General features: G+C 44.6%; 1 protein-coding gene and 1 long non-coding RNA gene across 6 annotated transcripts in view; both read right to left on the minus strand.

The window, feature by feature from the left end:
* Nucleotides 1–14957, minus strand: part of ZNF462 (zinc finger protein 462) — a 144293-nt gene that overhangs the window by 54036 nt on the left and 75300 nt on the right. For 3 of the 5 annotated variants that reach the window (XM_081893599.1, XM_081893595.1, XM_081893596.1), the window contains 3 exons: nt 13419–13583; nt 10263–10546; nt 849–967 (listed from right to left, as the gene is read on the minus strand). In XM_081893599.1, the coding sequence (XP_081749725.1) occupies nt 849–967; nt 10263–10546; nt 13419–13583 (568 nt within the window). The remainder of the gene's footprint in view (nt 1–848; nt 968–10262; nt 10547–13418; nt 13584–14957) is intronic. The other 2 variants (XM_081893597.1, XM_081893598.1) reach the window with 2 other exon arrangements.
* LOC309360496 lies at nt 2188–4001 on the minus strand. Its single transcript, XR_014164193.1, has 3 exons — nt 3941–4001; nt 3142–3884; nt 2188–2691 (listed from the first exon to the last, which is right to left on the minus strand). It is a non-coding gene; the product is annotated as an uncharacterized lncRNA (long non-coding RNA).

The following is a 14957-nucleotide window of genomic DNA, read 5'->3' on the forward strand; positions in this document are numbered from 1 at the left end:
TAGAGTCTCTTGGAACACACATTTGGATGTGCATGAAAACCGCATTCAAGCACACATTCCACTGTTCTCCGTGACATGTGTGTCTGAATGTACATTCCGTGGTTCATCCTACTGTGAGCTCCACTGTGACTTCATTTGCTCTCACTGAAGTAGACATGACACCGTTACATTCACCCTGGGATCCCTGATTGGTTGGAATCACATCGTGGAAGAAGCCCTTTGAGGTTCTTTGAAATAAATAAAATAGTGCAAAGCAGCGAGGTATTTTTGCAGGGGCATGGAGAATGGCTGCGCACGGGTTAAAATAAAGCATGGGGGAAAATGAAAGATAATCCCCTTTCAGGATGATTTCCCTACTCTTTGAAAGCATGCATTTCATCTAAAAATGTTTGAAGGTGAAAATTTGACACAGCTCTCCCTTGCCACAGTGCTCAATGCATTTGCCTCACAAACATCTTCCAGAAAGCCTTACCCTTAAGACTTGAAAAGAAATCTCAAGAGAATTCCTTCTACTTCTTTCTCTGCTTCCCGCCCCAATGGCAGATTAATTTATGTGCCTGATTTCCAACCCGGCTTGCTGTTCTGACCTGCCAATTTGGGATCACCTCTTCACCTAATGTGATTGGCCCAATTCCAAGTTCAGTTCTGCTCAACGTAATGTTGCCTTAACTTCAACACTGCGCCTACACCTTTCTCCTGATTGGGTTGAACGCACACTCCAAGGCAATAAAATGATAAAAAAAATGACAAGCTGGCTGATTAACAGCAGCAGTAGCTGCAAGGGTGGGGGGGGGAGGAGAGATGCTTTAGAGACCTTCTTCACCATGAAATGGAGGAAAAAGACTTACCAGCATGAGCTTTGAGTAGGTGAGTTTTCAGGCGGCTGTTATAGGAGGACTTGAAAGGGCAGAGTTTGCAGCGGAATGGTTTATGATGTCCATGGTGGGCTTGCATATGGCGATCCAAACTTTGTCAAGGGAGAAGCAGCAATGAGAAGCAAAAGGAAAGAAGGGGAAATTGTGAATCATTTTTTCAGCTGAAAACTGGATGGCACTTGAATGCAAGACTTCTTTGACTTAACACTGGCAGAAAGAAGCGTGGCAGAGAAATCTGCGTAAGATACAAGCCAACAAAAGCCAAACTGGGTTGTATCTGGCTCATCTTTTGCACCCAATGATTATGGAAAGTAGGCAAAACAATTGATAAAGCCAAGGATATAAAATCATAAGGGGGGGGGGAGCTTGTTTTGAAGATGACTTAGCAGGCTAATGTCAGGACTAATAAAGGAGCAAAACCAAAATATAGCTACCAGATCGTCTTAGCTTGCTCTAAAAACTCAGAAACAACCTGGGGTTTTTTCTAACGTTCAATTGAAATTCACCCTCCTGTAAACAAACTCATTCAATCATCTATAAATACTTCTTTCCAAGCCTGCAACTCAAATAATATTGAAACAAATGTCAGTTTCAAACTTGTGCTGCAACCCGAAAAGTTGAACATGTGTCTGGGGAAACAAATAGGTAGAATTTTGAAATGTTGAAAAACAGCAATTTTCCCCATCCTTTTATATCCAGTCCAAATGTGCCTGCACTGTGTTCATATGAGGAAAAGAGGAAGTTGAATCTCCATAGCTAATCTCTATGCAAATACGCAGTAACTTCAAGAGCTTTCCCCTTTTTATCTGACTGGCCATTGTTCATTCATTTTAATATTTATCAGTCGAAATAAGAATATTCAGCAGGTGGTTGAGAAGTTCCTGCTCTCTGCCACGAGAAAAAAATACCTGTGCCTATTTGTGCAAGGGAGCACATTTTCTTAGCAGAGACGCAGTCACAATGCTTACCACTAAAGAGCACATTTCCTAATGCAAGCAAATAAAGATATCCATGGTGAAATTATTGCTATCAGAGCAGAACCAGCCTGCAAAAAATTGATAAATCCGCCTTTGCTGGACTAGATTACAATAAATTCAGTTGAGCGTCTTGCTTCCAACAGCAGCAAGTCAGACATGTTTCCTGCATGGCCACCCAGCCTTTCTGGCCCAATCCTTCCCCAGGCAACCGACATGACAGATTCCCCCCTCCCTCCCAGCCCTGCCATTTTGCCTAATAGGCTGACCTGGTTGGTCGTTTCCCAGCAAACCATCTCTTTCCTTTCCTCATCCCTCCCTCCCTCCCATTTGTTCACACTATAAGGCCTGTCCCCAGGCAACCCAAGAAAAACCAGCTGCAGAGGGTTGGGGCCACTGCCCCTGATTTCACCGAGTTCCCTGCCCCATCAGAGTGCCACCCCCCAGGCCAAAAGAAGCCAAATCCTACTAGGGTGCGAGAAAGGGATTCCCATCTGTCAATCGGAAATAAAGAAACGACACGCAGGCCAATTGCAAAACCTTTACTGAACAGCTTTTAGGATGGTTGATCCCGGAAAGGAAAGACACATAGAGGGGTGGGGGCTGCCAACCAGTTGCCCCAGCAGGGCTCCTGTGCCTTGAGCAGTAGCTTGGTGGACAGCAGGCGCCAGCTCCAGGTGAGGGACACCTTCACCTGTTCCTTAACGGTTTGCCGTGGAGCCACAGGTCTTTCCGTTCCTCCACGAGGGAACAGGTGGAAGCATCCTGGACCCTGCTCCTGGTCACGTCCCCTTCTGCACAGAACGCTGTGTGGGATAAATCCTGCGCTTGCGGGAAGCAGCCTGTAGAAAAGCAGGAGACACAAGAGAATTCAGAGCAGGAGTCACACACCTACACAAATCTACTGGATGCATGGCAGATGTTTGTAAAGAAGCGTTGGGAAGGAGGAGCGGTGCCACAACCTGGCTGTTGAGCCAGCGCTTCTTCCAAAGTCTCATCCCTTCACTGAAAGGCAGGTTGCAGAGATTTTATTACCCCCTGGGGGTTTGCAGTGAAACACGGCTGTTTCGCTCTATGCACCGAAGGAAAAAGTGTTCACTTATGTTTGGTCGGCAGTAGCAAGGCTCGGAACGGGGTGCCTAACCCCCCAAAAAATACCTGTGTGGGGGGATGAGGGCCTCTCGTGCATGTGTGAGACACTCCTCCCCACTGCACCATTGAGGGAGTGGCAAATAGGTTGGGGGAATCATGGGAGACAGCAGGTATGTGTCCCTCACCCTTCCCTTGCTTACCTGGATTGAGTGCTCTCTCCTGCCGCTCTCATTGTGTTGAGTGAGTCTTCTTGATGTGTCTGGAGTCCCAAGGTAAGGTACCTGCTAAAGAGTTCTAGGCACAGAAGCGTTAGCAGTGTCAAATCCCCATGTGTATTCTGAACAGTTTTGTGTGAAGTGTCCTTTCTTTATAATTTCCCATTGCCAGAACCTTGTGAGCTCTAAGGGTGCATGGCGAGTGCTAGAGAGTTATAGCCTCATGCCATGCATCTCATCATCTGAGTTTTGGTCTCCCTGAGTGGGGTTGTACATATTGGGTATTGGTGTGCTGTAATTGGGTGCTGGGTCCCACATTACACTATGCTCTGTTGTGGTGACCTAGAAGGGACAGTTTTCCAGAGATGGAAAAAAGATAGAAGTCCCTACCAGAGAAGAATGGCTGATGAAGTTGTTGGACTATGTCAAAATGGGTAAAATGACCGGAAGAACCAGAAAGCAGGAAGACCAAAATTTTAATAAAGAATGGGCAAAAATTATAACTTATATTAAAGACCATTGTAACTAGTTAAAATTGACTGGAATATCACTTGTAGTTTAATGGTGAGTTTTTAATATACAGTAATGGAGATTTGGATCATCATAAAAGATGCAGGAGGAAATGATTAATAATGAATAAAGCCCTAAACGGCCTCGGTCCAGTATACCTGAAGGAGTGTCTCCACCCCCATTGTTCTGCCCAGACACTGAGGTCCAGTGCCGAGGGCCTTCTGGTGGTTCCCTCACTGCGAGAAGCCATTTTACAGGGAACCAGGCAGAGGGCCTTCTTGGTGGTGGCACCCGCCCTGTGGAACGCCCTCCCACCAGATGTCAAAGAGAAGAACAGACTTTTAGAAGACATCTGAAGGCAGCCCTGTTTAGGGAAGCTTTTAATGTTTAACGGACCACTGTATTCTATTGGAGGCCACCCAGAGTGGCTGGGGAAGCCCAGCCAGATGGGCGGGGTATAAATAATAAATTCTATTCTATTCTATTCTATTCTATTCTATGAGACCCACAAAGGGTAGGATGGAAGTCCAGGAGATGCCTTGGAATCTTGTTTTTATGATTTATGTTCAATATACGATTGTGAAATTTGAATCTGAAAAACCAAATAAATAAAACTTTTTCTAAAAAAGAAGGGGCAGTTGTCAATGTATTTTCCCCACCTCCTGTCCCATTGAAATTTTGTGCACTGTGTCTGGGAATGGTGTTGCGTTGCCAACAGGACTGTGGCCATGAACTGAAGCAGTATAGATGTGGACTAACCGTGTGCTCCTTCCCTGTGCTCCCCACATCCCACCCGTGACTCCCATCTCCCAGTTCAGCTATTCCTTTGGCGTATCTTCACACTGGTGAAATGGCTCTGCCAGTGGAGTCTGCACCAGCTTATCCAAGGTGTTTTGCCAGCACAGCAGGGCTCCCACAGGATCCTACGGTTTCCCAGTTGCTGTATCTTCAGTACAGGATTGCACCCTGCACCATCTATTTGATATCGTGTAGATTATACCGGAATGTTTTAGTCTTGTAGCCTCTTAAATTCCTATTGCGAAAGTAACATGCAAGTTTCTCTTGGTGTGATTGTGTTGCTGTTTTTTGCCCAGGGATTGTCTGTTATTTGATAACCCAATTTGAAACTTGGAAGAAATGGTTTTCTCATCCCAGAATCGATATAGACAGCAAGGATTACATCATAAGCTCTGAATTTCACATTTATTGTTATTTAACAAGACCGGGGGGGGGGGAGCTGAAATTGATCAGAATTCAGAGTCCTAATTTGTAGTATCTCATCAACTGCTTGAAAACGATATAAAGAAAATGTATAGCTTACAAAAACATAAAAAGGGCTAATGTACAGCTTGGGAAAGTGTATTAATTTAATCACTATAGGGTAACGGCTTCAATTTATTGCATCAAAATATTAAAGATTCAGTAAGTTCACCATACTAAGAAGGTGAACTGTGAGTGATGTTCTGAGAGTACTGTGAATGTTATTTCCAACACAGGAAGATGCTCTCTACATGCCAGTGTGAAGGCCATCCTAAAAAATTTTTTTACAAGACTTTTAAAGAAAAAGAAATTTAAAAATCCTTGTGCTCTGAAGGTTGGAAGGAGGGGAAAATGTTAAGGTTCAGTGTCTTAAAACACATTTGTGTGTGTGAGAGAGAGAGAGGGAGGGAGGGAGAGAGAGAGAGGACTAATACAATTTTATCCCTGTCCATCTGTAAATGCAGCCCCCTAGTGGTTCCATGTTTCTGTTCAGAAGAGAGATTCCTATCTTTCCACCCAGGAGAGAAGCCAGGATGGACTTGACAGAATTGTGAGCAAGTGTGAAGAGGTTCAGAGGGAGAAAATCCATTAATAAATAAGCAGTGCAGAGAAGGACTAGGGAAAGAGAGAGAGAGAGGAAAAACCCAGCCCTCCAGCATTTCACTTATTAAAATAGGGTCGCTTGTATTATTTTAAATTACCCACATTCTTATATCAAAAGCCACTGACTGAGCACATACATGCAAATAATGTAAACGGAACCTAGCAATCTACTTTTATTTTAAAGAATGGGTCTGGTTTTCTCTGCTTTTGTTATCATTTGCAACTCACACACATTTACCAGCATTTAGTATTTGGGTCAGCAGTCGCAATGAATGGGTGGGAAGGAGGCAGTTCACTGGCACTTGGGGTCATTTAAATACCGTATTTTTCGCCCTATAGGACGCATTTTTCCCCCTCCAAAAATGAAGGGGAAATCTCGGTGCGTCCTATGGGGCGAATGCAGGCTTTCGCTGAAGCGTGGAGAGCAAGAGGGGTTGGTGCGCACCAACCCCTCTCGCTCTCCAGGCTTCAGGAAGACATCCGCAGCCTAGGCAGCCCCGCAGGGATGTCTAGGCTGCGGATAGCAGCCTGTTTCCCGGAGCGTCGGGCGCCCTGAAAGCAGAGCGCCCGGCGCTTCGGGAACACATCCGCAGCCTAGGCAGCCCTGCGGGAGTTCCCCGCAGGGCTCCCCACGCTGCGGATAGCAGCCCGCCGCCCGGGGTGCCCTGAAGTAGAGCGCCCCGCGCACCGGACAGACATCCGCAGCATGGGGAGCCCTGCAGGAGTTCCCCGCAGGGCTCCCCACGCTGCGGATAGCAGCCTGCCGCCCGGCGGGCAGGGCACCCTGAAGCCGCTGTTCCTCGACCTGGTTAGGTTTCCCCGACCTGCTTTTGGGGGGGGGGGGAAATAAAGGGGAAAAAATTTCCTTTATTTCCCCCCCCCCCAAAAAAACCTAGGTGCGTCCTATGGGACAGAGCGTCCTATGGGATGAAAGATACGGTACTTTTATAAATAAATATAACTGCTAAATCAATTCATCAGCCTGCTGTCCATACCATTAGACTCAACAATTCAGCACTCCCCCCGCCCAGGGGGTATTGAAGGATACGTAGTACCAGCACCTCTCTTTTTTGTAGTTAAAAAGTGTGGCACTTAATGTAACAACTTCATAATGAGTACTGGCACCTATTTTTCTAGAAAAAAAGGCACAGCTCACATTATCTAGCATCTTGCATCTAGTTTATATGAGGAGCACAAACTGGAAAGGTAGATATCTCTCGAAGGTGTTCTACATTTCAAATATGTAAATGTTGTACTTCCTAATTTTAAATAATACATTTTCAATTAAAAATATTAACTCCTTGCATTTCTCTACAAATTTATTCAAAAGTGAATTTCTCCTAAATATTAAGTGCCTGATGATACTTTAGCGAACTTTCCTCTTCTGTCGGCATAATGGGTAAGACTCTACTTAACATTTCCACCACAACCCCTTGGACACATGAGACCTCAGGGTTAATTTTAGACATATATTACAGATACCAAATGCTAGAAAAGCCTACATTTTCCTAATTCCACCCCTCAAAGGCAAGGGTCTCTTTTTTTGGGTGGAGGGGGGAGTTTCCCATACTTTTAGAATGTATTTTTATTCAAAGAAAATTATTTCCATATGCAGCATTGTGTGACAAAAGTCCTAGGCTGATTGAATACAGCAGGAGTGGGGAAACTTTGGGGGCTGATTCCCACTGGGGAACGTGGTTAAGAGCTGCATACCAGTGGTGGGCTGGCACACGGGTGGTGCTGTGGGTTAAACCACAGAGCCTAGGACTTGCCGATCAGAAGGTTCGAATCCCCGCGACGGGGTGAGCTCCCGTTGCTCGGTCCCTGCTCCTGCCAACCTAGCAGTTCAATAGGACGAAGTGCAAGTAGATAAATAGGTACCGCTCCAGCGGGAAGGTAAACGGTGTTTCCGTACGCTGTTCTGGTTCGCCAGAAGCAGCTTAGTCATGCTGGCCACATGACCCGTAAGCTGTACACCGGCTCCCTCGGCCAATAAAGCGAGATGAGCGCCGCAACTCCAGAGTCGGCCACGGCAGGACCTAATGGTCAGGGGTCCCTTTACCTTTACCAGTGGTGGGCAAAGCCAATGGCAAAGTGTGCAAGGATGCCCCCTTTGTCTTCCCTTCATCCATATTCATTCTCTCTCTCTCTCTCTCTCTCTCTCTCTCTCTCTCTCTCTCTCACACACACACACACACACACACAGAGCCCCCCCCCAAACAAACAGCATCTCTCTGGGATTTCCATCCTCTGCTCACTCCCAGACAACCTACTTTGCTTCTACATGCCTCAATCCTCTTTAGATGACACAGACAGACAATTTCACAGAGGTGAATCTGTCAACTTGATCCAGTGCTGATTCAGCTCTTTATCCCACAGATCGGGAAACTCCAGAAACACAAAGGAAGAAGTGGGTAAAGAATTGCTCTTCCCTACTTCCTTCCTCAACTCGATGGGACTTTTCAAGGCTGAAATAGACATTCAGGCTGCTATTCCTCAGTCTAGGAAAGTCCACACAGGTGAGGCAGGAAGTGGAGACTTTTGGGGGAACCATTGGGGACTTCCCAGAAAGTTGCTTGTGGGCTGTGGATTGGCCCGCAAGTGGAATACTAGGAAAGGAACAGGGAACCAGGCAGAGGGCCTTCTCGGTAGTGGCGCCCTCCCTGTGGAACGCCCTCCCACCACATGAACAACAACTACCAGACTTTTAGATGATATCTGAAGGCAGCCCTGTTTAGGGAAGCTTTTAATGTTTGATATATTACAGTATTTTAATATTTATTTGGAAGCCGCCCAGTGTGGCTGAGCAAGCCCAGCCAGATGGGCAGGGTATCAATAATAAATTATTATTATATTATTATAAATTATTAAATGAGGAGGGAAACCTGTTCACCTGCTGTAAAACAAGTGTCAAGTCTTTTCCACCATAGTTCCCACTCTGCCTTCAGGGAAAGGTGAAGATCATTCTGTTCTGGTTGCTAATAGCATCTAACATCCCTAATCCCAAGCAAGCCTACTCAGACCTAACTCCTGCTCTGTTCAATGAGGTTTACTCCCTAGTACGTGTGTTTGGGACTGCAGCTTAAATATGGCTTCTTCTACTTCACTGTCCAGGCCTCTACACCGGGCACACAATGAAATGATGGTAGTATTCTGAGAGCAATAAGGCAGGCATGAATCCAGTTGCCTGCTTTTAAAGAGATCCAGCACTGAAAACTCAATGGTGACACTGTGTGCAAACAGAGTAGAGCAGGGAAAGGCTCAGATTGGGGCGATGTGGTTGAGGGGGAGGCAAAGGCATCTACTTCAAAGAGATAACTATCTGCCCCACATTCTCTCTTGTTCCCATCATGGACATTTTTGCAGTGAGTGGTTTATCCTGTAAAGAACGGCAAAAAGTTGTAGAGGCCCAAACATCTGTACTGTCAGTTCAATGAATGAATCTCTACAGTTACAACGCGCCCCACTTCCCCGCCAAAGCACAAATTTTCACGTTAAGAACAGGTAGATCGAGAGGGCAAAAAAAGGGGGGGGATTTGTTCATAGATACAAAATCTCATTCCCCAAATCATAGCAACAATAAGTTTGCAATGAAGCCAACACCTAACAGACCACAACCCAACATCATGGGTTTAAGTGTCCCTCAAACTCTGGGCTAGAGTTTGGGGGCACGACTTGTGTTGTCTTCAGTTTGTGTACCCTGGAACAGTGATTCATAGAGTCATAGAATTGTAGAGCTGGAAGGGACCAAGAAAGGTCATCTAATCCAACCCCCTGCAGTTCAGGAATCTTTTTGCATTGTGTGGCGCTCGAACTCACAGCCCTGAGATTAAGAGTCTCGTGCTTTACCAGTTGAGCAATCCCAGCAATTATTGTTAAATTTGTGGCGTATCCCAACTCAAAGGGCCAATTTGAAAATAATTCATTTATTTGCCTACTGAAAGCAAACACAGCTCTTGGGTCACCTTCTCTCAGATATGATACACATTTGTGAGACAACCAATCGTATTCTTTATTATTCTTTGATGCAAGGTGCGCAGAGCATTGACTCAGGTGTGTGACAGACTTGCTCCCTAGAATGGATCCTCAGTGGGGCCAATCTTTGAAAACCATAAATGAATAGGGGGATGTTGGTTTTAATTGAGATTGAAATTTGCTTTGCAGGTTTGATATACCATTTATGTAATTATACAACTGGAAATTAAGATAAGTAAGAGGGAAAACAAAGAATTTGGAGAAATAAAATGAGATGCAAGAAATTATGGGGGAGAAAATTGGAATTCAGGACAGGGGTGGGGTGGGGAGTCTATATTGTATTCTTGGAAAAGTATTGAATATATGAATTATTGTGATTATAAAATTTAAAAAATCTGAAAAATTGTGTTTGTGTATATGTGTGTGTGTGTATAATATATATAGAGAGAGAGATTGAAATTTGCAATAGGATGTTGAGAATCTGGTGTGCATCTGATTTCTGTCCTACATTTTGAAGTATATATCTCCCTGAAGATAAAAGTCTGGAGACTTAAAACAATTTGTCACGATTCCTACATGCATAACTGGCAGGCCACAATGAAAAACTAGCTATTCTGAGTTGGCAATGCCCATCCAACACCAGCGCATCAAGAAAACAATACGTGCTTCTGTGTGGATATAGAATCCAGCCTCTTAGCACGCAGGCAAGTGCTTACTGAACGGTGAGCAGAAGAAATGGTAAAACAATATAGACTTACTTGTGCCTGAAAGCAGAGACAAAGGAGCAATACTGGCAGCTGTACTTGTCTTCGCGAGTAAACATGGCCAATGCCAAGTGACTCCTCTCGTGCGATCGTAGACCCTGCATAGACATCAAAACCCGGTCACACTGGCTGCAGTGGTAGCCACCAGGCCTGGTTTCATCTTCCAGTGATGGTCCAGATTCAGCTTCTGCAAGTTCCACAGTGGAAACACTGCCAGGGTCTTTGGGTCCCTCAACACCCTCCAAGAAAGCTGCATTGGAAGGATCTTCAGCTTCCTGCTAAAAGACACACATCCCCCCCAAAGCCATCAATTCTCTCTCCCTTCTGCCCTATGGTTTACTATTAAATCTATGGAAGTCTATGGTTTTCCTCTAATAGCAGAACCTCTACAACCCCAGCTATGAGCAGGCTCTCAAAAATAAAATAAAATAAAGAATAATAAAAATATCACTGAAACCACAAATGAAAAAGACGTCTCTAAAAACTGTGTTTCCCAAACATGGGTCTCCGGCTGGTTTTTTGGACTACAACTCCCATCATCCCTAGCTAGCAGGAGAAGTGTTCAGGGATGATGGGACTTGTAGTTCAAAAACAGCTGGGGACCCAAAGCTTGGGAAACACTGTTCTAAAGAAACAAGCATCCTGACTGCATTGGTGGCTGACAGTGCTGCTGGAGCACATCATTTTCCAAGACTGCCAAGAATTATTATTTTTTCGTAGCAGCTCACTCTGTCAGATGGAAACAACGCGAATTCTAAGGAAATGCCAACCTTCCTTATAAAATGCTTGCTCTCCTTCTTTCAGCTTACTTGTGTAACTCTGGCACAAAACTGTACAGCTCATGCTCCATTTTTTTAAAAAAATGAGAATGGCCTAAATGTTTTTTCCCCTCCTCATTTGCTTCAAATGCAGCTATGCATTGTCAACTACTAGCCTATGAAGAGCTTTCCAAGATAAAGTAACGTAATTTATTTTGTTGCGTGATATTTGAAAGGCCACCTCCTTCCCTACAGCAGACAGACCCTCTCTGGTGTTCAGAGTGGCAGCTCTTACTTGCAAGTAAAGAAGAATAGTCGCAGGAAGCCCACCTGCTCTGCTTCATGAATTCTTATGATACAGCTCAAATAATAATAAATAATAGTAATTATTATTATTATTTATACCCCGCCCTCCCCAGCCAAGGCCAGGCTCAGGGCAGCTAACAACCAATTATAAAAACAAGTTGAATGAAGCAGTCTAAGTGAATGATGCACCAGGTTGTAACTACTCTGGTGGAATTATTTATTTATTTAATTATTATTATTATTATTATTATTATTATTATTATTATTATTTACTACTACTACTATTATCTTGGATTACTAAAATAATCCAAATTCTGCAGCAAAAAAATGCATACAGTGTTACCTTGATTCTCAAACTTAATCCGTTCCAGGAGTCCGTTCGACTCCCAAAGCCGTTCGAAAAACAAGGCGCAGCTTCCGATTGGCTGCAGGAGCTTCCTGCACTCAAGAGGAAGCCGCGTCGGACGTTCGGCTTCTGAAAAACTTCCGCAAACCGGAAGACTTACGTCCGAGTTTGCAGCGTTCGGGAGCCAATTTGTTTGACAGCTAAGCCGTTCGGGAACCAAGGTACCACTGTATTGTGCAAAAGCTATGCAAACTGAGCAAACAAGTATGGTTTCTTTTATTTGTTTAATAAATCTGCTTCTGCTTGCTGAAGAGTTATAGGAGGCACTGATGGTTTGACCCAGAACACCGGAAACCTTATGCCATCAACTCCTCTGGCTCCTGAAAGTTCATCCGGCATTGCTATATGTGAAGATCCGCAGGTGATCGCCTCAGACGAACAGCTAATAGGACTAGTCCTTTAAGAAGGCCCAAACCCACCTCTATAGGAGCAGGGATACACTTCAGTCAAGCCATCCAAGAGAGCAGTGGGGCAGGGGACAGCTATTGCCACCTAACACTAATGAAGAGTGGTTTGGCACTCATGAACTTAAATAGCCTAGAGCAGTGGTGGCCAAACTCGGCCCTCCAGGTGTTTTGGGACTACAACTCCCATCATTCCTCGTTAACAGAACGGGTGGTCAGGGATGATGGGAACTGTAGTGGTCAGGGATGATGGGAACTGTAGTCCCAAAACACCTGGAGGGCCAAGTTTGACCATGCCTGGCCTAAAGGCAACAGTCAAAGGCTTGGAGGTGCAGGGAGAGAGAGGAGATTGGCTAGCAAGCCAAGGCTGATCTAAGGGACAATTGGCTCTTAGCTGCCCCCCCTGCCAGCAGGGATGTACATGTGGTCTGAGAAGGGGCTTCCCCTGTCACCCGGCCCTTGGGGAAGCTGGGGGCTATGGTGGCTCCCCTGGGAGAAGACCCCAGAAAAGAGCATGGAAAGTGCTGAAGACCTTGAGAAGGAATTATTATTATTCTGGCATTGTGTGGGCAAGATGTGGACCTGTATCGCCTGGGGAAAGGAAAGAAAGCCTGGAACAAGGGCTAAAGCTTCCGTAAAGCTGGAGACTCTACACTCTTGTCAATCCTACTAATAACTGGAGCTCACAATGGAGCCCATTTCCCCGTGGTTCAAGTGGGATTCCCCCGCATTAGGGTTAACCTGTGCATTTTCAAGCATAGCTTCATTCCTAACAGGGACCAGAAAGCCGCTTTAAAAAAAAGGGAAAGGGAAACTGATTTTCAAAAGGAAGCTGAATTCTGCAGCATACACCTGGACTTGCATACACAGCTTGTACACCGCCACTTTAACTGTTAAGTACACTAACTTTTACAAACGTGCTCCCTAATACTCTTTTTTATATATAAAAAAATTGTTCTGATTTGCTGTTGTACTTTTTTATTTTTAAAGCGATCTTTAGAAAAGTACAAGAGCAAATCGGAATTAAAAATACCCTTTTGCTCAAGAGTCTAGACCATCTGTTCTCAAAAGAAAATATTCCCATGCATTGGGGGGGGGGAAAGACTTGTGATCTAGGAAACAAGTTAACACTGAATCCAATAAAAAGAACAAGCAGCTTTTTTAATAATAAAAAAATTAACTGTGGTAATGTGGTGCCAGTGCCAGAAAACATTGTCAATTGGCCCATTTTCCTCTTAATGCAATTATGCCTTTAGTCCCCAAACTATTCTCTCACCTTGACTGCAGCAGACACCGAAGAGCCATTCCCGTACTGAACGTGCTTACGAAGATGGTTGCAGATAGCGCGAAGGGTTGGATGAACTTCCACACAAAATTTACACTTGTAGCCCACCACTTTCCTCTCCTTCAGTTTTGAAACTTCTTCCACATTACCAAAAGGCTGTAAGGCAACAACAATTGGAAACTTAAAAAGCGGTTTCTTTCCTGAAACAAATTTAAAGAGGTTTCTAAACAAGCAACGCAAATAAAATTTGGAATGGTATGCTTATTACACAATGAGGAAGCCACTGGGTCAACACTGTTTCATCTAAAGGCTGACATCTGAAGGTTTCTTAAATGCATGCTGCACCATTAAAATATTGCCCCAATTCCTTGGACATGTAGGAAAACTCAGCTCAGATATTGTTCGTATTCACATACACGTGAAAGCACTAGATATCCTTTGCAGAGAGCACTCATTATCCTCACAAAGCTTCGCTTCCCAAGATTTCTTGGGCTTTTTAACATTATGGTATTTTAACATTTTTAGTGAATATCTACTGTACTCATGAAAGTACCTGCGGTTTTGTAAACGCTGTGTTTAAATGACTGCCATACAAGCCACTTTTATACCATTATTTATGGACCTGATTTGTTTAACTAATCACTGTTTCTAACAAGATTCAATGAAACTAAAAATCAGCAGACGTCCTCCAGGACATATGGGTCCCATTAAGTAAGGATCCAGCTTGAGAACTAGGCTCCTGACAAACCAAAATCCAGTCTCCCTTCAATAGTAGTTGATCCAACTGGATGCGTTTATTGGTAACCTCCAAGCCTGTACGTAATAAGTTGGAGAAACTGTGGACTCCCAAATCTTATCAGCCCCAGATAACCTGGCCAATGACAGGATGGTGGGAATTGGTCCAAGAACATCTGTAGGCCCCCTGCAGTTAAGCAACTGTAATAAGTTGCTTAAAACTCCTACCAAAGGAAGCGAGTTGCTCTAAGTAAACTAAAGAAAGGTTTGATTAGCAAAACTCTTTAACTCAGTGGGCTTCATGGTACTCTCCAGATGTTGCTAGACTACAACTCCCATCCTCCCTGACCACTGGCCACATGTAGGTTGGGGCTGATGGGAGTTGTAGTCCAACAACATCTGGAGGGTACCACATTGGCTACCCCTGCATCAGGCTTTCTTCTGAGTAATTTTTCACGCTGCAGCTGAGAAATGAGAACAAATGTTCGTCATATCATACCAAAGGGCAGAGGGGCAGGTAGAAAAAAAAAAACAGTGGTTTTGTCATACTGGAAAGCTGGCAGGAACTGGTGCCAAAGAGAAATTGGCTTTGCAATGAAGAAGGGGAGGTGGGAGGGGAGGAAAGGACACGTCCGGGCTTTGAGGAAGAGGTGGAAGAAATGAAAGAAGGGGGTGTAATCAAGTGGCAATGTTTAATTGACTCAGGGCTTATTGGCACACCAAGTCACTGGTGCGCCTGTATCTCCTCAGCTGCCAAAGGGAATGTGCATCTGGACGCCACTAACGAGAAATCTC

The sequence above is a fragment of the Podarcis melisellensis genome (assembly GCF_964234715.1).
Source record: "Podarcis melisellensis genome assembly, chromosome: 17".
Taxonomy (NCBI): Eukaryota; Metazoa; Chordata; class Lepidosauria; order Squamata; family Lacertidae; genus Podarcis; species Podarcis melisellensis.